This window comes from Diadema setosum, chromosome 15, assembly GCF_964275005.1.
Source record: "Diadema setosum chromosome 15, eeDiaSeto1, whole genome shotgun sequence".
NCBI classification, from domain to species: domain Eukaryota; kingdom Metazoa; phylum Echinodermata; class Echinoidea; order Diadematoida; family Diadematidae; genus Diadema; species Diadema setosum.
In genome coordinates, this window is record NC_092699.1 from 12,353,953 (window position 1) to 12,379,721 (window position 25,769).

Below are 25,769 nucleotides of genomic sequence, written 5' to 3' on the forward strand. Positions count from 1 at the left end.
ACAAAGAAAAATATTACTTTTTCCCACAGCTAGAAGAATCAGAATAAAGGGAGTCATTTTTCATGCGCATACAAATACATGTATTGTACATCTCCATTCTTCACACCGCAAAACCCAGTGCCCAGTTACCCTGAATGCATGAAGATATGTTATTTTGATAGAAATTTGTTGACACAAATGCAGTCATATAGTTGGACAAAGATACTACTATATTAACTAGAATAGAAAGACAAAACGTAGCAAATTTGCCATGCTACGTCAAACGACACGAACACAATTCTTACTGTAATTTTTAACAGGCATAATCCTAAAATAATGTATCGTTGACAGTATTGTGACATCAGAATTTGACTCCACTTTAATTCACTATTATTATGTATAAGTGTTTTATAAGACGAGGCAATTGTACCGCGCATTTGTGTATTCTCTTTATTTCTCAAGGCACTATGTTTTGATTGCTTGATTCACGATAGATGAAAGAAGTTACAATACATCGTTGTCATTCCACCATTGGAAAATTCGAAGTGATATCTAAATGATGTACGTGTATTCCTTCATTTACAAACTCTCGCAATCTCATGACCGTACGCAGCAGTTTGGTCGCTGCGCTCCTTCGCTTGCGTGTCCCATTGAAACTTTTTTGCACCCCCCCCCCGAAAAAAAAAACCCTCCTGTATAAGGCTACATTCACAAATATACTCATCTTCGATCAACACATTTGCATTTTGCTCTCATACCTTGTGAAATCGTTTTTTTTTTTTTCAATCCGTGCTTCCCTTAATAGGAGAAAATGACAATCTTGTTCATTCTTTTTGCTGTTATTAATTGTATCATATCCTTTCATTGATTAAATAAAAATCATTTGTGATCGTTTTCTGTATAATCACTCATCCTCATGTCATTATCATCATTTTGGTCAGTTGTTAAGATCTCATGATATTGCGTTACATGTCTGTCATAGCGAAGCCACTTGATGTTATTTTTTCCCGAAATATCTACTCTGCGTCCTGATTAGAACTAAAAATCATTATATTATTCTACTGATTGAGAATCTTCAAACAATATCCCACAGTTAGAGTATGCTCTGTGTACAGATGAATTCCCGTTTTCATAATTATTATAAGTATTAAATGTGAGAAATTATATCCTTATAACATGCGTAAGACTGATGTATGTATTTTAAATACATATCTATATGTATATCAAATACATAAATCCTCATATATTCACAACCCATTAATCTTATTATATTTATGCATACAAATACATATATTCTGTGTAGATTTATGTATTTTATCTTTATATATATATATATTATATATCAGGGCTCGGAACTAGCTTCTTTATCTTGGGGCACGAAAGGGTCACCGATAGATTTTCATCTTAAAAATTTGGTGGTCCCGACACGAGCACTGAAAGTTGGACCTGTGAGCTGTACAATTTATATAAAGCCACTTTTATTCGTATGATAATTATATTAATAATGATAATAATAATAATAATATTATTATTATCATTATCATCATCATCATCACCATTATGATAAAGGCCCAGAGCTATGGACCACCGCTGAATGTCAAGACCTGTACACACACACAAACACACACACACATATATCTATCTATCTATATATATATATGCATATACATGTATGTATCTGTGCGTGTGTGTGCGTGCGTGTGCGGGTGTGTGAGTGTGTGTGTTAGCCTATTATGATTATATTATATCCACACAATTACATTATACAATGTACTTGGTATATTCAAGGGCCGGTCCAGTAGCTCTTTGAATATTCCACTCTCTTAGTCTTCTAATTTTATGTGCGGTATACCAGCTGTCAATACCTTCTTCAGACATACACACGTACACACATTCTATACTCATGTTGATACATCAGTACTGTTGCCGATGTCAACATTACAGTAAAATGGAGTTGACATATAGTGTTTATGCATATCAAAGTTTAGTGCAACTTCTTTTCTACACTACACAAATGCTAACTCACTTACAGCAGCATAAATGCATTTATCATTTAACACCACGATGTTTGTAGGACTATTGATTTTCAATGTCACATCGTAATCTTAAATATAGGATCAGTAGCTTACAAATTGCATGGCCACAGAAATGAAACCCAATGCTGAAATCAAAGTCATATCTAAGGAATATCCCATCGAAAATACATTAAAGATACGAGAAAGAAGAAAAGAAAGAGAAAATAGAAGGATGAATTCTAACTGCACAAGAGTGGAAACCATTATTGTATAGTCTGCTTGTGCCATTCGCTGTAGTCATTTTGAAACGAAAAAATGTTAAGTATTCTATCAATATACCATATTCAATTTTTAAGCACAATAATTGGAGGGAGCAAATACTTTTTTTAGAGTGTCGCAAGTTTCGGAAAATAAACCATATCGGAATACAGCTGTAGATAAATCACCCAACTCTACTTTCGGATTTACTGTCATGTTCAGAATTGGTACATTGACAGGAATTGATTTCTATAACAATATTTCAACCACAGTCGATTAAAGGGATTGTTCAGTATTGGTTGAGACGAAAATTGAGGTACCAAGACACAACTCGTGAAAAAAGTATAGAGCATACCATTCTAATATGAATTCAAAGTTAATATGATGATAAGCGGTTTTGAAATGTCTGAGCTATCCAAAAACAGAGTAAAATAAAGCAACCGTAATAAAAGGTGAGTCCCACCTTTTATTAGGATTACTCTGTTTTGGATATCTCGGCCATTCCAAAACAAATTTTCATCAAATAAACGTTCCTCTTGGAATTAAATGCCCATTCACATTTTATAAGAGGTTTCTCATTATCTCACCAAAAAATGTTAGAAACCTGAAGTTAGATCTCAGCCAAAACTATACAATCCCTTTCACTGTGACCTAAAGACTCAACGGAGTACACTGAAAAAAAGTATATACATGTATATCATGTCTACACTTCCAAGAGTCCTTGAACTGTGGGGACTAACGATATCAAACAACGCCATCAAAATGATTTGTCTTGGATGAATTGATTTTTTCTTATGCACCGACGGAAGGAGCGTGGTTACGAGATCGCAAGAGCGCCATCACAGCCCCAAGGAGAAGTACCACGCATGCACATGCCACGACGAGAAGGCTACTCACAATCCCTGGTGGACCTCCTGAAATTAAAGAGAAAAAGATTTGAAAAATGATTTATGTTTACCTGTCTATGTTACCACATCAAATATCTTTTAATCTATTTGTCTTTTCTATATTTATATCAATTCATCTTTCTCTGTGAAAGTATCTAAGTAGGTCTACCTTATCTTCAACGTGAGAGCGTAGTGTGTTCATAATAGAGAGAGAGAGAGAGAGAGATAGAAAGTGGGAGGGACAGGGAAAGAGAGAGAAAAAGAGAACGAAGAGCAAAATCAACACAAAAGAAGAGTTGCGTTTGCGTTGATATTCTTTCAAAGGGATGGTATACGTGGTATAGTTTTGTTTTATATGCAGATTCAAGTTTGAACCCTTTGTTTTATGCGAAATGATTAGAATCCACTTCTATACTATCTTAAAGAGCATACTGTTCTAAAAGGAACTAAAGTTTTATTTGAAGAAAATTAGTTCTGAATAGCTGAGACATCCAAAAGCAAAGTCAAACAAAGTGGTCCTAATAAAAGGTGGGTCCCATAGTTTTGTTTAAGGTGGCGATTCACTGGTCGTAAATTCATTGGATGTTAATTAATAGGTTTGTCAGGTTTTTTAAAGTATACCCAAATCCTTGTAACATTGCTTCCTTTTTGGGTTGTACATTGTATTCTTTTTTAAAAGTTGGGGAAATGCAATCATGGCATTAACGAAAAAGAAAATTGACATGAAAAGCTACAGGCTCTGAAAGTAGCCTGTGTCCACGCATGTTACATGAAGTTTGCAATCAAAGTACAACAGAGAAGATGGTTAGCAATGGTTAGACTAACCTCGAGCACTCCTGAACACGAACGGCCCCTGGGAAACAGTGTGCGGTCCAGAGCTCGCTTCTCGTCGCATGCGAGACTCTCGTCTCTCACGTCCAGAGGTGCTACTGCAGTCAGTGGCACACGCACTCTCGTCGGATTGGTGGCACACAATGACGTCACAGTGGATGTACACCTGTCGAACACAAATCACCAAGATTATTGCACCGGTGGGTAAGAACCATGAGGATGCCTCTTTGTCATCAATGTGTAATATTGTCGTATTTCATCACATTTTTTCCTTTTGTTGAAATTGGAGAAATGACAAGATGTAACCTATCATTCTTGACATTTTATATCTGCTCTTTGAAGGTTTTCCCTCGCTTTACAACCGTTTCTTTGGCACGGTGTGTAGTGATAGGCCCATTTCGAAAGGACATTATTATCTAAAAAAAAAGTACAGAACAAGACGGTAAAACCGGGTGTCCCTTGTAAGAACTCGAGCACGTATTAATACACAAACACAACATTGACAGAAATGATATATCTGCCACAAAAAAAAAAAAAAAATGCATTACTAAGCAAAATAAGACGTGGATATTATTTTTGCCCGGGTAAACAGACGTAGCTTTTAATTACCAACTCCAGGTCGCCACCGAACAAGAAACCTCTGAAGGAGAACGGCTGCACGCTTGGATTGGGTGAAGGAAACACACGTACGCTCCTGTCCACCGGGCATCTGTACGGTAAAAAAAGAAGAAGACGTAAATATAAAAATAATTTAATGCAGGCCTTTGCTTTTCATGTATACTCTAACTCTAACAAATACTCGCAAAATGACTTCTTCTTTTTTTGCCAGTTTGAGATCTTTGCTATTAAATTTGCTTTAAAAAATGATGGAAAATGTGGGATTTCTTTATCATAATGGTAATAGTAATCCTCTGAGTGCAACAAGTTAGTGAGGTATCAATGAAAAGGGATTTTATCGCACCATCTGATAAAGGACATACGAGAGGGTATAGTTCTGGTTGAGATGGAGGATTCAGATTTTAACTTTTTGCGAGATAATAAGAAACCAAGCGGCACTCATGAAAATGCTAAAGAGCCCCGCACAATTCTAAGAAAATTTTATAGTTCATTTGATGAAAATCGGTTTGATAGGGTTGAGATATCGAAAGACAAATTAAAACAAAGTGGTCCTAATGAAAGGTGGGTACCACTTTATAGTGGGACCCTCTTTCTTTTTTGGATATCTCAGCCATTTCAGAATCAACTTTCATCAATAAACTTTGAATTCCTATAAGAGTTGTACATGTTCTTTCATATTTCTCAAGCGGCTTCTCAACATCTCGCAAAGAGTGGGAAACGTGGAGCCCCATCTCAACCAAAACTATGACATGTCTTAAAAAAGAAATTGTCCTTAATCCGTTTACGATCAAATATCTCATTTGTTTCCTTAGTTCTGTAGTTATCTGTGCTTTTTTTCTGGCCCTTTCCCTTCTAGACTTTGTAAATCTTCATAGAGGTACGTACTACACAAAACGCCAGACTTCCTTGATTTGCAGTCAACTCACTGGTTCGATCAACCTGTGAAATTAAATTCACACCGGTGAGAAAGCTTCCGTGAATTTATTTTTCTTCCCGTACAGTGTAAAGTAAAATACACATGTCTGTTTTTTTTTATTATTATTATATTCCATGGGCTGAAACACCCCATCTACAAAAACCCACCTGTATCTTTGTCCAGGGTGACATTCATAAGTCTATATACCTGCTTTCAACATTGTAGACCTATACACGCTACACTTCCATTATTCGGTAACATCTTGTATTAAAATTTCCACGACACTCTGGAAAAGGTCAATAACCGGCCCATTTTCATTTCCAAATAAAACCCTTCAAAAGGTTCTTTACCCACTTCAATGCAGAGGTAGGATTTCCACTGACATTCAACATGCCACTTTCCAAGAGGTCGTTTACCCATTCTACCTTGCCATGCTAGTCTCCAAAAAGTTTGTAACCCATCTCATCATCACCCGTTTCATTTCACGAAGGACGCATAGTTGCTTTCAAATTCCAAATTTCTCCTGGACAGATCGATTGCCCTTTTCTGGACTACAATCGGAAAGGACGGTCACCTTTACCGAGATTTCAGAACGGTTCAAGTTGGTTAAGTCTGCAGTGCGATCTCTCTCCCCCCCCCCTCTCTTTCTTTCTTCTCTCTCTCTCTCTCTCAGGGACGACTACTCACTTTCTCATTATTCACGACACAGCAGTTTTGAGATTATTTGTATACCTATAACAATTATCTGTGGTACTTTCCAAATGTCAAGTCAACAAGCGAAGCCATACATTCATTCCCTACCAATAGTCACTGCTATAATTATTATTTACCCTTCCACGATCAGTTCGTGACGAACGCTGTCAGTAGGATCGGGCGATTCGGTTGCCCAGCAACGCACATTCTTCGATTCTACTACATCAGCTACGAAGGACATTTCCGTGGCGATGTAGATGTTATCGCTCTCCGCCACCTGAAAGGAGCAAATGGGGGCCAATCATGAATACGTAAAATTTGTCGAAATCAATAAATGATTCCAGACTGAGAAGTGTTTTTTTTTTTTTTTCACATATCATATCGACGGGCGTTTCCCCACCAGAGTAAAGAATGACTGTAATAAGCCAGTTCGGAGTTCCACTTTGCGCATGAGCAGAAAAAAGGTCATTGGTATCAAAAGGCATGTTGGGTTTTTTTGAATTCACTGAGATAAACATCTGTTATGTGATGACTATTCATATAATCCCTACAAATGCTGCTTGCAGCACATCCACCTGACAGCAAAAGTGGTATTTGGGAATATTAATAGACAGAGATTGTTAATACACTCGATGCAAATTAGTGAAATGGATGCCTTCCCAAGAGTTAATTGACGGATCATTCTGGTCATCTGGCCTACGCAAGTTCATTCTTTGTTTGAACAGGATAGATGAATTCCATAAACTGTTAAATACGTAACGCTTTATGCATTGATAGCTCTGAAAACAAGTGAAGTGCCCCTAACCGAGTGAAAAATAAAGAAAGGTCATTCGGACCAATGTGCCAATGAGCTAACGCTGAACTGGCTTATTGTTTATGCGCATATATATATAGGGGGCCTATATAATTCTGTTACACAAATAATGATGATGATTGTTATTTCCTCATACTATATCAGCCTGTCCCACAGGAGAAAACGTCGGCGCCGTGGCTGCCTCCATGCACTGATAAGTCGCCGAAATCTTGAAAATCTGAAGGCTTGCGCTCGCACTTAAAAATGGTGATTCCGGGCGGACGTCCGACTGTCCAAGAAGTCACTAAACAAGGTCACAACGTCTGTTATGGAGACGTCCCCACGACGTCTCCACAACGTCTCCACCTCGTCGCCTGGTAGGCCGCCATAAGTCATCGCAAGACTTCTTTATAACGTTTGGCTGTGGAATCATGAATTGTTCAATGTACAACTGTAAGTTGTAGACTTCAAATCCAGGAATGACAACACGGGGAACTAAAACCATTATACTTTAAGCTTTCGAATTCCTTGTCCAAATTTTCGAGAGCTTCCCTGATGTTTTCTGCTCATTCTATTATATCTATTTCTCCACTGAACTCACATAATTTTGGCGGATATAATTCCCCTTTACTATTGAAAGCTATAGTGCGAACTGAATGCATCATAGTAATGACTGAGAATTAAGATTCCACTCACGCGATATCATGCATATTATGTCATGTGTTGAATGTCACAGGGTCACGGGGTCATGTATTAAGGGCATTTTATCAGCTGATTGATACCTCTTGTGGGTAGCTGTTAAACGGGAATGGATCCCCGAAGCCCTCGTCGTGGAACTGGCGGATCATGACGGAGAAATTCCCGTACTCGTCCTCCTTCACGAATTTGAGCCAAGCGTGGGAGAGGTACGACATGTCCACCCGGTAGTTCCGCCCCATGGAGCAGTTGAGCTTGATGACGATGTCGCTGTTCCGGATGCCCGATCCGGTCCGCACGTGCACCTTGTTCGAGAAAGTGATGTAGTCCTCGTGTTCCTGGTTCAACGAGAATTTTGACGCGCAGACATTGAAGTGTTCGATAGAGAGACTTGTTAATATTCAAATCTGTGTCTGTGTGTCTGTCTGTCTCCCTGTATGTGTGCATTCGTGTGTATGTGTATGTGTATGTGCTTGTGTGTGTGTGTGTGTGTGTGTGTGTGTGTGTGTGTGTGTGTGTATGTGTGTGCATTATACACATGAAGGTAAGAAAAAATGATCGAATGAAGCAATGCTAAATGCACTGATGATTGAAACATCACGAATAGAGAGATGAAAACATAGCAAGGTACGACAAAGCCGGGCTTACTTAGTAATTCGTCAAGTCGTTTTGTGGTAACGGAAACATTGGCTAGGATGTTAACGACTTTTGTTAAGCATCGGTATTTACATAGATAAATAGTTTAGCAAAGGGGGGATGGTAGTTAATCATTACATCGCAATAACTATCTTCCCAGGCTGGTAATTTCCTCACACTATGCATTGCTGTGAAAGGCGATTTGCTGTGAAATGCCGATGCATTGCGGGAATTATTACAAATACATTTCTTTTCCAAAACTTCCAAGATCCTCACCGTCAGAAACGTTCCACAATCATTGTAGCCCGTCGTAATCGAGATTGTATCGTGGTCGTGCTCGACGCCGTGACAGTCGGAGTCTAGGAAAGAGATTTCGTCGTCGGGAAGGATACCGAGTCTGGCGCGGTCGAGGTACATGGTCATCGACGTAGCCCCACATGTGAGTCTTGTGGCTGAAAGAGAATCAAGTTATTGCACGATAAGGGCAATGAATAGCCATAGATAACAATTATTTTCACTCATCCTCACATAATTATGAACAATCCAGAGATTTTTAAACGCATCAACATGATAGTGTGATGTTAATTTTGTTTAAATTCTTTCGTTTACAACAGAAATGCATTTGCATAATAGTAAATAAATTTTTCCAGCATTGTAATAAAAGAAAATCTTATTAATTGAAATATACCATTTTAATCCTAAGAATGTACTACCAGACAAATATTCATTGTATGGTAAGCCATCTTTCATTTTCATGTCATGTTGGTAATATTGTGCTTTTTCTAACATGTATCTAATGGCCACTTCAAGATTAGCATGTGATTGTCTCACGTAACTTACGTAGAATATGACTAATTACAAGAGCCTCATGAGAAAGCTCACTCGTTTGGTATCGATACTTAGCTGTTTCTTTCGTATTATGGAACTTGGGAGATTTCAAAGTAAAAGACACTTAAGTTCAAGGTGGTTTTAATGTATATTGAATAAAAACAAAGCAAGCAGACGAGCAGAATATTGTTACATCATGGCATGAAAATCCGCAGGATCTGGAATTACAAAGTCTCTAACGAAATGGGTTCAAAAGACAATGTATCGGCTGCCAGCACACACTTAAGTTAGATGAGGTGTTGATGCCATAGATTTACCACTTTCCCATCAGTCTGAGCAAAATCGTTTCCTGAAAATGTGCGAAGCATTGAAACTTTCTTACTTTGATAGAAACAACAAGAGGAATTGTACCACTGATTGATGCTTTATACTGTACGCATTATAGTCAACTAAACTTTGGGTGCAATTAATACTACTAGAACTCGTGTAATTAATCCGATTGCGCGTCTACCTGCATACCTTGGGTACATTTGCCGTAAGAGACGTCGTCGATAGCGACCTCGTTGGCTTCAGGGTCACCAACCGTGACCTCGAGGAGAATCCTTCCGAACCCCATGGCTCTGACCTCCGCCTCGCCGCCGATCCACTCGTCGGGGTGACCGCCGAACACGGAGCGAAGGAGCTGGGGCGGCCCGTGATCATGATTGTCGTGTGGCTCGTACAGAAGATATTCTCCCACATCATCTCCGGGCTGGAAGAAGACCTTGAGGGAACCGTTGACAACGTTGTTCATGTGGTACCAGTACCGGAAGCAGAGCGGCTCCGATTCGGACGCGCGCACTGGCGGGCTGACCAGAGTGGCAATCTGATTTTCGCCGGCGGCGAGCAACGTATCGACGAACATGTACCTGCCATCTTCAGGAAGATTTGAGTAATTATGATGATAACATTTATTATCATGATGGTTTTATTATTATCATTATTATTATCATTATTATTATAATCATTATTATCATTATTATTCCTATTATTATTATTATTCCTATTATTATTATTATTATTATTATTATTATCATCATCATTATTATTATTACTGTAAGTAGAAAGTAGGGCCTAGTAATCATAACAATAATATCAATGGTAGCAATAATGAAATAATATCAATAATAATTTGACAATGATTGTGACATTAACAGTAATGGCAACAACTGTTATCATTGTCATAAATTAGCCAACGAAGTCCCGTATCATCTATCATTAAAGTTTGACGCCTCTGACCACCACTGCATGTCATTATACTCGAGAAAGATTTCTTCAATCCATGAAATCCACATAGAATTAAAGAACAGTATGCAGATTTCAAAAAAAAAAAAAAAACAACACAAAAACTGAATATAGTGCTTACCACTAATCGACGGTCTAACAATGCCGTTTGTTTTTATTTGTTTATTTATTTATTCATTATTATTATTGTTATTTTGTATTTTTATTTATTTATTTTTTATTTATTTATTCATTTATTTATTTATTTATTTATTCATTTATTATTATTATTATTATTTATTTATTTTTATTTTTATTTTTTTTTTTTGGGGGGGGGGTCTAAAATAAAGCCCATGGCTGGAGAATACGAAATCATCAACACTCTATCCGCAAGTCTATAATAGGGCATCATGAATAGACGGGTCTAGGGCAATTACCCCCTGGCCAATTACCCCGGACCCTTCCCCTGGCCCTTATCCTAATCCTAATCCTGAACTTAATCCTAACCCTTACCCAAACTCCTAACCCTAACCCTAATTTTAAACTCTAAACTTACCACTTACCAGTATTTAGCCGGGGGTAATTGCTCTCTTGGGGTAATTGCCCGGATACGAGAATAGACAGTTACAAAAATATTTCATTGTTTCATTGTTTGGCCAAATATAGTTTCCATGCTTATAGCGAAACGAGGGATGGTATAGTATTGGTGGAGATGAGGACTGGGCTTTTAACTTGGCAAGATATCAAGAAATCACTCATAAAATAGTACAGAATATATCATTCTAAAAGGAATTAAAAGTTCATTTGATGGAATCAGTTTTGGAACGGCTGAGACATACAAAACAAAATGAAACAAAGAGACCGTAATAAAAGGTGGGTCCCACCTCTTATTACAATCACTCTGTTTTGGATATCTCAGCCATTTCCATACAAATTTTCATCAAATAAACAATGAATTCCTTTTGGAATCACGTGCCCTTTTTACATTTCATAAGAGGTTTCGCGGTATCTCACCAAAGAATATGAGAAACCGGAAGTTATGTCTCAACCAAAACTATACGATCCCTTTAACTAACCTGTAGTTCTACTGCTGTGATCAAACTCAGGTCCTCCGCTGATGTTTGCCGCTAACTGCCCGCTACGTCTGGTCCAGTCTATGTCATTGACCTCCGCATTGCGCCACCCACATTGACCGTACGTGAAGTCACAGTGCCAATTTACCATGTCTTAACACACACACACGCACACACACACGAGAAAAATCAAGAATTAAAACGTTTCAAAGAATTATACTCGAATCGATTCAAGTAAATATATCCAAAATAAGTATGGGAGACGTCAGGACGTGTGGGTACGAGTAAGCATGGATGTAGGAATAGATCTCTCTCTCTCTCTATCTCTCTCTCTCGCATTACTATCTATACAAATTACAATACGATGTTCAATCAATGCATACAAGATGTAGTATCAAATGTTTTTATATAACATATATATGTATATGTATATATATATGTATATATTTATATACATAATCATACAATGATATAATTGAAACAAAAAAAAAAGGAAAATTGATCAGAAACAAATGATAAATAATGATAAATAAAATTTGAGCAAAGTTTTCACTATGTATATAATATTCGATGTGTGTACAATTATGTCTCTCATCATGAATCCAAGTCTGGGGACAGTTACTGGAAAAAAATGATTTTCGTGATACAACATGATTTCCATCTTCTTTATTGTTTTTGTCGCTGTTTTTTGTATGTTCGTGCGTAATCTATACATGTCTATGATTTACAAGGTATCAAGAATAAAGTCTGCACAAGAATAGGAAGCGCATATCAATGAAGGTGAAGGAGAATTTCTGTATCCGAATATACACTATATATGGAGAAAATTGCTGTATATCTATAATTATGTATTATAATGTTATGTGAATGATTTATATGTAATGATACAATACGTCTGATTACATAACATAATATACCTATGATTTTTTTTTTGAAGTCATATTAGTGCATGTGTCATGGTATTCAAAACAGAGTAAGCACAATTTTGTAGTTTCCTTCCCCCCCCCCCCATCCCCTAGTATCAGACCGTATAGAGCCTACCTTGAGGGGTTAGATGCCCCCTGAAAACATCCACAGGGGTGGTGAGATCTTCTTCGGTAGCGACTCTTCTCGCATCACTAGTAGGTTCGCGACGCCGACCGTAATAACCCGAAGGGGTCGTGAGAACTTCGTCTACATTAGATTCGTTTACATGTAGTTCCCAAAGCGAGGCGCCCCGAGAATCTGCCCACGTAACCTCATCTTCGAACCAAGCCACGCCCCAGCAGGATGCCGAGTGGGCTGTAAAGGTGCTCGGCTCTTCCTTGGCTAGGTCGAGAAACTTGATGAAGTTACGACCATTACCGCCTTCGGCATAGCTGCACCAATATAATACAGCTCCTGTACATAGGGCAAGCAAACACGGTTGATGAGACGAATGTAGTTTGCATAGTTAAGCTCTGTCTTGTTTTATGATTTTGTGATGGTATTTGTAGTACAAGTAATAGACAGTTTTGATATGTTTATATGCATGAATTTTATGTACAATTGTGAGCAATTCAGCATTTTTTCTTGCTGCAAGTCACCGTTTTAGTAAACTGAATAATTACAATTCATTGTAAAACCTCTGGTTGAAATGACAGAACTAGATGCGATACTGCGATATTGAAAGAATCAACAGAAACAACAAACAATAGCAACAACAATGGTCATAAGAACATGGCTTACATCAGCACGAAGAAACAAATGATTTGAAAGAGCTGATTCGTTATTTCCTGTCAGTATTCTCTGGATTTACCATCTGCATCAAGCGCAAGGCCGCGTGGAAGGTAGCCACTGGATTCTTCGACGAGTGTCTCGCTATCGGTCCCATCATAGTTCGCCTTTCCGATTTTTCGATCATTTTCGTAACGCCTACAGCCGTAGTAATTATTATAGTAGCTACATCTCCGTCCAGATGTTGACCAATAGAGTTGTCTGCACTCAAGCACAGAATAAAAAAAAATTGACGTATATCTTATAAATTTCACACCAAATTCATTCTGTCAAGTGCAACGAATCCATGCAGTCATTGTTATGGTCATATGAAGAGTTTGTTTGCAAAAACCGATAAGTCCATATTTGCCAAATGGAGATATTTGCGATTAAAGGTCAAGAAAAATAAAGAGAATAATAAGAAAATTTCTGCTTCTTTTGACCATAACTTCAGAAATATACCTTTATATGTAGTGACCAATATATCATTTAAAAGGTATTATTTTGTACTTTATGACAGAGATCGTAATTCAAAATCTTCAAAAATGGACTTATCGGTTTTTGCAAACAAACCCTTCATATATTCTTGGTAATTGATACGTATTGCTTCAATCAATTACAGACCCATTTCATTTCATTTCTTAAAATGACAGCTGATGCTATAGCAACTCCAAAATCTAATCAATTTCAGAAGAAAGAGAAAAATGCAGAACAGTTGCAAAATGATCAAAATCGGTTAACAAATTAAAAAAAAGTTATAACACTTTGAAATTTCTAAGTTTTTCTGGAAACATCTCTTGACAATCATTATGAATATTCAACTCAGCAAGCTGATGATGTCTTGTTCTCACAATTTTTTATTCATTACATATACAGAAATGACAAAAAATGTCACATTTCAGCTGTACGAATACCAAACTTGCCTAAAAACCATCCAAGAAAAAAACAAACAAACAAATGATAACTCTGATATATATTTTGGTATGGGAATATGCTTTTATCTGTATTTGCTATATAGCAATTTTCCGAATATCATTTAATTTATAACTTACATGAAAAATTGAGAGGGCACGACCTCATCAACTCATTCATCAGTCGCTGTCAGTTGAATATCCGTAGCCACTGATCAAGAAATGTTTCTCCAATAAATGTGAAATTTCTAAATGTCATTTATTTCTTATTTCTTACCCAATTTTTGTCAGTTTCGGGACGTTCTGTAGGGATTTTCACAGTTTGATTGAAAGTTCATATAAAGAGGGTATTAAAGTCTACGTCTCAACAATAATTGTCCAATTGTAAAATGTCATGTACGAGGGATACGTGACAAAGTGCAGACTTAAAGGAAAAATCCACTTGCATAGACATGTGGATTGAGTAAATGCAACAATATTACTAGAACATAATCCATGACAGTTTGGGGAGAATCGAACAATCCGTTCAAAAGTTCTGGATTTTTAAAGTATCTGCGCAGTCATTGCTGGAAGGGAAGACTGCTACAGTGTATGACCTCACATGCGTAAAACAATGTAACGAAAATATAAAGAGAATTTCACATTTGTTTAAGTCGACTTTTCACTGATGTATAACAGTAATACACATATCTAACTCATACACAATTTTATTCCTTCTGAAAGAGGCAAGTCAAGCGTTTTCTTATTATGCGAAAAAAAGGTGAAAATATGTTGAATTTTCTTTATTTTCTTTATATCGTTCTACCCATGTGACATCGCAAGCAGTAGTAGTCTTCTCATCCAGCAGTGACTGAGCAGAAACTCAAATATTATTTTATAACTTTTGAACAGAGTGTCCGATTTTCCTCAAACTCTCAGTGATGTCTTAGTATTCACTCAATCCACATGTCTATAGAAGGTGAACTTGTCCTTTAACTGCACTCCACTCCAGCCATGTCAAAAGTCACTTGTCAAATCAATGCAAGAAAAGGAAATTAACAGAATGGACGGAATTGCATCGATGTCAATCATGAAAGAAGAACCTAATTCGATTTTTGAAGTTTTGCACGTTCATGAAAAAGACAAGTTATCATGTGATAACAATATTATCCACAACCACACAAGCAAGTCTAAAAAATCGAAATTATGGACTCATACTTCTACTATATTGGTCATGCTGTGATGTAGGCCTACGCAAGCCTTCACTTCATTTCTATTTTTTTTTCTGACAAAATACGGAAAGAAATCGTATTTCTTGCAGACCAAGTTAATTATCATATGTTATTATTGTAATAACATGAGAGTGAGTTCATTTTGGGAAAAAAAAACCCGGTTGTTGCTCGATCAGCGACCAAAAAAAGAGATTTTTGGTTTTTAATGCATTCATGTCCATATTCTCTATGTGTATATGTGTATTATTGTCAAGTTTGCGTGTGTTGTATGTGTGTGCTATTCTGTGTCGAATATGTTTATCTCTGCTCGTGACTTATCGAGTAAAATAATTGGCATGTCATACCTCCTTGACGAGTCCACGACAATTCCCACCGGGTCTTTGTCGGGCATGGACAGCACAGTTCTGTGGTCAGAGCCGTCGTAGTTCACGGATTTGATGGTGTCCGTGTCCAACTCGGTCCAAAAGATTAGCTTAGCATCCTTATCAATGGACATCATTTTTGGCGCTATATAAAGGAAATTGGTAAGAAAAGAGACAATTCATTCGCATACAACGGATTCTCGGGAAAAGCATGTAAGCATACATGCGACTCCCGTCATAATTAAGTCCTGGGGACTGGCATATGGGGACTATACACGCACATACATATATATATATATATATATATATATATATATATATATATATATAAGCATGTTGAGAATTCACGTATTGGCTCCACGAAGAAATGAAGAAATTAACTGGTAATGCATTTTTTTTTCTGCCAATAAAGAATGAGTTTATTCGAGTCAAATTTTTAGCGGTCTCCGCCTACTTCAGGAGTCTTATCAAGACTCCCGAAGAAGGCGGAAGGCCCGACAGGCACTTAAATTCAAATCTGATTGCTACGTTTGCTTTCAGTTCGAGCCACTACATTCTTTTTCTTTTTTTAGCCGCCGAAATTTTCAGATTTGAAGAATTCATTTGCCCTGACAGGCCACTAGAAAAAAAGAAGAAGAAGAAACTTGAGTGTTCATCGAACCTTGGTTATATAGGGCATAGCAGTTCTAAGAGTGAGAGAAATTTTTGATAGATTTTTGACGGATATTATTTCATTTTGTGCACGGATATGGGAAGAGGCGAGACGTGAAATTATTTTCAATTTATTTACAGCTGTTACATGATATTATGATATACATGGGGAAATTGACCCACGCTTTAAACCTGATATGCTTTTCTCAGGAATGTCACGTGAATACTCACAATTGCTCGTTGATGATATGATTTCGTACTCATTGCCGTCGAGTGCTGCCTTTTTAATCTTATCTGCAAGGCCGTCGATCCAGAAAACGGAATGCGTGTCGACGTCGACATCGACGGCGACAGGGTTGCCGATTTGCGTTTCGTCCAAGAGCGGTAGTGGGCCCTCGTACTGGTCAGATATCACGTATAGACGATTTGTCTCTGCAATAACGGTCACGTCTCCTGCAGAGAGCATGTGATGACAGTCGTTAATACATACCTTATCGAGCGTGCCAAGGGGAGAGTTTTGTCCAAGAAATATTTCAGGAAGAAGTTGATCGGCGAGATGGAGAGAGTATAAGGGAGAAGGAGGAAGGGGGAAAGGAGTAAGAATATAGAATATAAGAGAAAGAGAGAAGAATTAAAGGCAGACATAATATGAGAGAGGGGGATATATATGACATGGAATGGTAGAGATATAAAGTTGGTCTATAAAGTATATATATACACACACACATATATATATATATATATATATATATATACATATATAAAGTATATATGGAGAAGGAGTGATAAACATTGGAAAAAGATATAAAGTTGTAGAGGGATCGAGACATATACTACCAAAGTTGGAGGGGGAAGATGCGTAGTAGGAAAAGGAGACTGGTTGGAAGGGAGAGGTAGAACAAAAGGCCTAGAGGATCTCTGTCTCCATGACCTAATCTCGCGCTCTGTGATGTGCCACCGAAAGTTAAACGAATTTTGTTTGGTACTAAAGGTGTAAATGCCTATATGACAAACAAACGAAACAGAAACACACACACAAAAAAAAGCCTGACAAATTACTCATATTCATGTCGTGGTCTGCTATAACACATTCTGAATGCATTATTGACAGTTAGGGCTATAACTGTAAAACTGTTTGTCTGGTGTCCCGTTCCGGCCACTAAAACCTTAGGATCTGAAATTTTGGCGGACTGAAATTAAAGCTAAATCAGTGAACTATTTGGAATCTTAGTTGCATTTAATCAGTCAATTTAAATACAATAATGATAATAATGATGATGATGATGATAATAATAATAATAATAATAATAATAATAATAATAATAATAATAATAATAAGTCGATTTTCATGACAACAATTTTGTTACCCCAAGGTTCCACAATTATATTTTTCTCAATTTACTGTGTTTTGATTATGCAATCTTATTCTTAGTAAAAAAAAAAAAGAATGTGAAATGTTTATGTTCTTTTCGAAAATGAAATAAAGTTTGTCTTGAATTGAATTGAATTGAATTGAATTGAACTGAATTGAATTGCCTTAAAGGGATCGCATAGTTTTGGTCGAGACCTAATTTCAATTTTCTAACATTTTTGGTGAGATAGTGAGAAACATCTCATGAAATATGAAAGCATGTAATTTCATGAGGAATTCAATGTTTATTTGATGAAAATATATATAGTTCCATGAACAACAAGCCCTGGTATAATTACATCACTGTGACATATGCTTCCATTTGACGAGGAAAAAAAAAGCCACAAACTTGTAATATCACGCTTACCTGAACCATGGCTCCATATCGGTGTAATGGCAGTGACTCCTGAAGAAAGAAATGTTAAGCATAAAATTTAGGCAAACTTAATACACTTATATCAATCTTCCGCCATAGCATCTACGACAATAGCTATATACCTGTGACTGTCATTTTCAAAGTTTTTTTTTTTTTTTTTTTGGCAATACGAAGTGGAGCTTTTTATTTTTTACAATATCTTTTTTAGTATTTGAATGAAGAATCAATCAATTAAACATTTTGTAATTCTCAATTAAATCCATTTTCCAAAAGTCCTTCTCGACACTTCAAAAGGCGATTTTTTTTACAGTCAAAAAACAACAACAACAACTACACACACAAAAGCACACACAATACATCTACCAAAATTATACCCACCCAGAATCAGGAAGAAAAGATGTGCTTCACACAGTCGATTTGCCATCAGAACCTTTTGAGCTTCAGTTCTCCTTCCCGGATGAAAAAAACAACGACGTATTTTCGAACATGAAATGAGGGCACTGAATTTTTTTAATAGCTGATCAAGAACTGGAGGTGTTGACGCACAGTAGACGACAGGAGACTGACAAATGACTGAAATCAAATCTTGATTACGGGAGCGATTTATATTGTGTGATCTCTCTGTCCTCCCTCTACACTGGACAGCTACTTGAAGCTTGTTTGCCATACAGAAACGGGGAAAACCTGGACAGCTACTTGAAGCTTGTTTGCCATACAGAAACGGGGAAAACCAGCGAACTTTAACAGTAAGGTTGCTGATTGGATATCCAAGGACGGGAAGTTTGAGAAGTTCATTCTCTCAGACCTCCTTGTTGCAAGAACCCTTCTAAGGGCAAAGTGCACTTTTTCATCGCTTAGGTGGCTTAGATTATAAAGGGAAACTGACACATGAGAACGATGATAATGCTGGTCTTTTCTTTAAATCCAGGGTAGCCTCTTTATATTACTCAATACAGTGGTCTACAAGAAGGTCCTGTCGTTGTTTTTCTACCACAGAATTGCCAAGTACCCTTTCATACGTCTGGGTCAAGAAGGGGGAAGTTATGGGCACAACACCTTGTTATGGAAGGAACTCACAGGGCGGAATTCGAACCCCAGTCCTTCTGTTTACAGGTCCAGAGACTCTTCCAATATACCATGATGTTTCTAGGCCTATACGACACGGTGAGCGATAGAAAAGCTCTAGGGATCTTTGGCTAATCAACTTTAGACAAACGTACACGACATGGAAAGGAAAGATAAGATAGATATGGCAGCCATGAGCGGGTATTCCCACATTTCATGAAGCCATTCGATCCAGATGTTCATTGCTATACCCGGTATAGACCGGTTTTGTAATGTAGGCCTATTCAAAGTTTTGCCAGCTTTGTTCACAAAAGTTGCCCTTAATATCAATAAAGCTTGCCGGATGCTTGTCCTAGCTTTCTGAATTTTTCTAGTAACAACTAAGTGAATTCCTGTCTGTGGAACTTAATTGGGAAGGAGCAGGTGCTACAGGAATAAAAGAAATAGTTTGACAATACTCGAAGATAGCTCAATTAATATAGGTTACAGGCAATGGAGTTATAACCACAAACTAAACTCATGTGGAGATTGAACAGAAGGGAAGTTTTCGGGGGAAATAATTTCTATAAATGTACAATGCGCTCAATAAATCTTCGAGAAAAATCGGCCAGTAACTTAAAATATTGTACTGCCTTAACAATCGTATTTTATTTTACATACCACCGTCTTTATATGGGAAGACAAAATCAAATTAAACTGTTACATACAGTAAACCACTCCAGAGTTACAATCTGGACTTGTGAAAATACAGGTCATTGCAGATTTTCTCTTGAAATTGTCTTGTAGTAAACTGAGCTATTAAAGGCTGGATCGGTCTTCATGAAATTTATACGTTGCATGTATGAACCAAATACATATTGGAGTGTACAGGTGAACCTGGGGGTGTTTCATAAAGCTGTTCGTAAAGTTACGAACAACTTACGAGCGACTGGTGATCAGTTCTTGTGCTGAATTATGGAAATTCTGATAAGTACAGCACATCAGAACTGATCACCAGTCGCTCGTAAGTTGTTGGTAACTTTACGAACAGCTTTATGGAACAGGGCCCTGATTTAGTGTTTGGGAATGTAGACCTATATTCTTTTGAACCAAATTTAGGACACATTCACGCAACGCTTACATGAGGATTAATATTATGATGAGAAACATTTACATAGCGCTTTTTTTCTGTAAAGAACATTCAGAGGGACAAAAGCATCAATAAGTTGCCACTTTCTGCTTAGCTGTTTTCCACTGCTCTACCGAAAGATTATTATAATATATTTTGCAAACTGTGTTTCAGAGGACATTGCAGACCAGTGTTAACTTTGAACTGGTTTACGATCAACGATATAAAAAAAGTGATATGCATTTAGAAGAGTGAAATCATACTCTTTGAAAAGCACAGATTGTCTCGATTTGTTGTCAGGCGTCTTCTGGAGGAGAATGCTCAACTGCTTCTCTTCTCCCTCTTCTTTTTCTTATCATTATTATCATTTTTATTGTTATTATTATTATTGTTATCATTATTATTATTATTAAAATCATAATTTTTATTGCTGTTTTGTCAGCTAAGAACCAGAAGGGCACTATAGCTAGCGTTCCAAGATTTGAGCGTAAAACAAGCGAAACGATCAATTTTTGTGATATAAAAAGTTTACCTAATTGAGTAGATTTAGAAGCATTGTTCCAAATATTGGGTGCTTTTGTGGTTTTGATTTTCACTGAAATCGAAAATGAATTAAAATTGACGCCGTATGTGGAAGAGATCGAGCTTCACAACGTGATACTAACACTTGACTAATGACATGAATAACTCAATACCCCCCCCCCCAAAAAAAAAAAAAATGCGATAGCGTCCTTTTGATTTACTCCCTAAAAAATTGGTTTTTAAATAAATTGATTTTTTTATTTTGTAGTTCATGTGGCATCACAAATGAATATTGAGAATGCATTCTAAAAGGGCGAAACAAGGAATTGTCCAGAACTTTCAGACTTTTCCGAGTGCTTCCCCAAACTCTTCCCATCAACTGAATTAACAAAAATATGTTTGGGGAATTTACTTCACCTTTCAAGCGAACGCTGACCTATATTTTCCTTAATGGCTTCGTCACACCTTTCCGGGCAAGCTGCACGGGCTTGTTGCGAGGAGGAATTTTCCAGCACGCAGGAGAATTTTCCCGGGCGGACAAGAATGTTTGCGAGTTTCGCACTTGTTTCTTACCTACTATAGACGCGTGCTACGAGCGACTTACAAGTACTGAGAAGTACCTGCGTTAGAGTTGCCTGAGAGGTGCTGCCGGTAAGGGTCTCCTATTATACTGGTGTTCTGCGTGTACCACTGCGAGCGGACCCGGAACAAGTTTTGAGCATGCTCAAGGCCCTGTCGTACCGTATCTGGGGATTTTTTTTTTTTTTGCAGCTTTGACTTGCGGGGAAACGAATTTGCTACCCGGAGCTCTCCGCAGTTGGTCCGCACCTGACAGTACCTAGAACGTATCTCGCTTTTTGTTGCCCGGATGTGCGCACGCAAGTCCCATTTAACCGCAGCCAAGTTTTGAGCATGACCAAAATTCTTTCCGGGTGAGTCGCGGGGATGCCCGGAGAGGTCGACGCAGAACGCCAGTAGGAGGCCCTTAGCGGCAGCACCTCGCAGGCAACTCCCACGCAGGTACTTCGCAGTCCCCGTATGCAGCCAAGATAATGACATTCTGTGGGACTTCTGCCATTTCTTCAGAGGAATTCCCTCACTGAATTGTCAGCACCATCGCGACTGGTACACAGGTCACACAGTAAACCCGTAAGCAGAATTTAAGTAGAACGCGTCCAGCAAGTAAGACACATGCTCTGACTCGCCCAAATCCTTGTCCGCCCTCAGAAATTGTCCGGTATGCTGGAAAATCCCCACACACAACAAGCCCGCGTAGCATGCCCGGAAAGGTGTGACAGGGCCTAAACATGGTTGCGGGTAAAAAGATCTGCGTGCGCACCTCCGGGCGACTAAGGGTGAGATACGTGCTAGGTACTGTCATGTGCGGGTCATCTGCGGGGACCTCTGGGTAGTAAAAATTGTTCTTCACAAGTCGCACGCGAGGCTTGCCCGGAAAGGTGTGACACGGCCTTAATGCTTTGCAAATTCCGGTTGCTCCAGCTAGCCCATGAAGTTTTAGGAAAAAAAAAATTAGTGGTCGCATGCTGTTACACCATTGACATGTTTGTGTTTAAAATTCATCGTTCGTTATTCCAGATGGTTGAGTAAACACAACTGTTATTTCATTCAGCTCTTAGTTGTTCATGTATATGTGTTTGTGTCCTGTTACAGAAGCTTTGAAATTTCAATATAGCGTTTTCATGCTGTTACCTTGGGTATCACTTGCACCACGAAAAGAAAAGATTTTGCTCTTAAAGCTATATGTCCTCATGACTCTTGTGTTACGTTGATGAAAATACTCGAATACTGTACAACAGGAAGTAATATGCTCTGGTGTTGGTCAACGGTCCGTACAGCGATTTCAAGATCAGATTAAAGAAACCATACACCAAAAACAAAACAAAACAAAATCAGAAGAGGGTATCATTTTCGCCTTGTAACTTTTTGAACCTTTATGTATTTCTTTTCACTCTACGGCGGGATGGACATTCATCCGTTATCAGCATTTTGAAAAAAAAAAAAAGAATAGAGGAACCAATGCAGGAATAATGGTCAACAAAAACCAAATGAACCAGAAAAACAGAGAGAAATAAAAGGAGGTCAGAAAAGTGTTTTGGGGGCAAAGAAGAAAGAGGAGGAGGAGGAAGAGGGGGAGAAAAAAGAAGAAAGAGGAGGAGGAGCAGAAGAAGAAGCAGAAGAATACAGAGATGAAAAGGGCAGAGCGAGAAAAAGTCTTTTCTAAATTTTAGTATCAAATTTTACATAAACGTGTGCAAGTTTACATAATACTCTTTCGTGCTTACTTTTGAAAATCCACTGACTTGATTTATACAATGGCTTCGACTCAAACGTCTGTGGTATATCGGCCCACTTTTTTTTTTTAAGTTGAACAAGAAAATCATGGATGGATTGAGTAGACAGCTATCAAAATTACAACTACTATTGTGGGATATTAATGGTCTACGTCTAGATACCCGAAACAGTGTAATTTTACCAAATCTTTGGGTTTGCCTTTCTTACATTTATTTATTTATTTTTTTTTTTTTGCAACGTCGCATACACTAATTCACTGTCATTTTGATGTCACTCGCTTTTCAAATGTCACATTACTATAACGATATTCCGTCAATATTGAAATACACTTTAGTGCTGTACTAACAGGCCTAACTGAAACTATTCGAGACCTGAATCAAAATGCAGGATTTCATTGGTGCCTTCATTAATGTTTCTTGTCAATCCAAGCCCAGCCTATTGAATGATATAATGATAGTTTTAAATAAGAAACTTCAGCATCTTATACTAAGTAGTTAATGCAATTCTCCATTACTGATCAAGCTATGACCATTTTATCAAAGATATATATATATATATATATATATATACATGTACATATGATATATAATTGATATATATGTATATATAATATATATACATATACATATCATATACAATTGATATATATGTATATATATATATTGTCGGGGAGGGGGAAATTTCGCTTATCTAATAGTTTTGTTTTATTCTATTACTCGCAACACTGAACTAGAATATGCTGTCAACAAAGTCCCTATACATGTATTTCAATGTCTTTAAATGTTTTAAAGGGCCCTGATGAAAACCAGTATGAAACACTACAGTGATCAGGCGGCTCATTCTACAAATAATGAAGCTCAACATAAAAGTGGAAGATGGAAGCAACTGTGGCATGTGGATAAGACCCTTGGCATTGGATTGAAGGTCTCGAGTTCGAATCTCTTCAAGTGTCTACATCCTTGGATAGGATGTTTGTACAAATATGATGTCCCTCTCGACCCGGATGTATAAATGAGTACCTGGCAACGATAGGTTAATGATAATGATAGGGCCTTCTGGTAGAGTAGTGGCGACACTGAAGAGGCTACCCCTAGAAGATCGAATTGATATCATTATGTTATTATTATGAATAATTTCCCGGGAGGTGGAAAGGGACCGACCTAGATATCCTGGCCTGATTCGAAAAGTAATCAGCTATTAAGACGTAAGAGACACCCTGAGCTCACAAAAAATTGGGTCAGAATGCCTAACTCCAAGGACTTGTTATACTGTCCTCGAAAAGTTATTATTCTCAGACTGGCACAGCACCGGAGGTGGGGATGTGGAAGTAACAGCTTCAATTAAAGGAAAATTAAAAGCCCCACATCCCATCTAAATTCAGGGTTCCTCTAAAGTGTTTATCAGACTTTCGACTCTAACTCATCCTTCTTTTTTGCCCCTCTCATAGGCAACTAGATAGATAAAATTAAACATGATGGCAGAGACAAAATGATGACACTCAACTTTTGCAAAATTGCAGATTTTCTAAACCAAGTGGTGTTGCTCTACACAGTCCATGACTGCGTTTCAAATAAGCAAATTCCCTGTCATCTATGATTATCAATAATTGTTAAAGAAGCCTGGTTTGATTATGACGAGAGAAAAAAAAAACATCAAAACCATAGTCACTATAAGTTGTCACAAAATGCCTTACGAGCCTTGTCCGTACCATTTCATTCCCTTTCTTCAAATATCTTTATTCGTACAGGGAACATGACTTCAATTTTTGTTAGGAAATTGAATCGTGAGCTGATGGCCTTATAAAAGGCTATACCTGAATCCTGTGTTAACATTTAGGCCTACTTGTGTTATCAATCCCATGTGAAGACGGAAGCTATAACGCTACCAAAAGCATTATCGCAATTCCTTTTCCACTTTATAGAAACCCAGGATAGACACTGAACTATAAAGAGGGAAAGTTTATGTAACGGGGAAGTTCCACCAAACATTAACGCGTACTCTGCATGCAAACTCAAAGAAATCCATGAAACTTGTTGCAAAACCCAGAAAATAACTTTACTTTCCACAAACACTTTTTAAAATAAATTCCATATCACGCTTTCTGAACGTGGGAACATCAGGTAGCAATGGATAGCAGAACTTGACCTCCCTCCCCCTCCCCCATGACCTAATTGAAGAGTACACTGTATAGGATTTGCCGTAGTTGTAATCACGGGGGATGTACGCGTACGTTATTTTAAAGGTTAGTTAGTCCGAAAAAGAAACAAAGTTCCTATACATGTATGTAGCGACCTTTGGAAACAACCCTTACTATGTAATTGTGGTGTCTTGATTTTTTTTTTTATTTATATAAAGTAAACTATGTGTGTATGTGTGTGTGTGTGTGTGTGTGTGTGTGTGTGTGTGTGAGTGTGTATGTTAGCCTATTATGATTATATTACTTCCGCACATTTGCATTATGCAATGTACTTGGTATATTCAAGGGCCGGTACAGTTGTAGCTCTTTTATTCCACTCTCTTAGTCTTCTAATTTTATGTGCGGTATACCAACTGTCAACCTTCTTCAGACATACACACGTACACACACACACACACACACACATCTACTCATGTTGATAC

The 25,769-nt window shown here is 37.7% G+C and overlaps 2 protein-coding genes across 2 annotated transcripts; both read right to left on the reverse strand.

Annotated features, from left to right (window-relative positions):
• Nucleotides 1–1,524: 1,524 nt before the first annotated feature.
• LOC140238921 (uncharacterized) lies at nt 1,525–15,843 on the reverse strand. The gene is made up of 11 exons (XM_072318817.1): nt 15,687–15,843; nt 13,264–13,442; nt 12,528–12,866; nt 11,490–11,639; nt 9,670–10,065; nt 8,599–8,774; nt 7,773–8,024; nt 6,335–6,474; nt 4,580–4,679; nt 3,965–4,136; nt 1,525–3,166 (listed from the first exon to the last, which is right to left on the reverse strand). The coding sequence occupies exons 1-11, from the start codon at nt 15,839–15,841 to the stop codon at nt 3,045–3,047; spliced, it is 2,181 nt and encodes a 726-aa protein (XP_072174918.1). The 5' UTR covers nt 15,842–15,843; the 3' UTR covers nt 1,525–3,044.
• A 460-nt stretch (nt 15,844–16,303) lies between these two features.
• LOC140238530 (uncharacterized) lies at nt 16,304–18,754 on the reverse strand. Its single transcript, XM_072318434.1, has 4 exons — nt 18,521–18,754; nt 18,134–18,172; nt 16,587–16,808; nt 16,304–16,323 (listed from the first exon to the last, which is right to left on the reverse strand). Exons 1-4 carry the CDS (start codon nt 18,564–18,566, stop codon nt 16,304–16,306), a joined length of 327 nt encoding a protein of 108 aa, XP_072174535.1. The 5' UTR covers nt 18,567–18,754.
• Nucleotides 18,755–25,769: the final 7,015 nt, after the last annotated feature.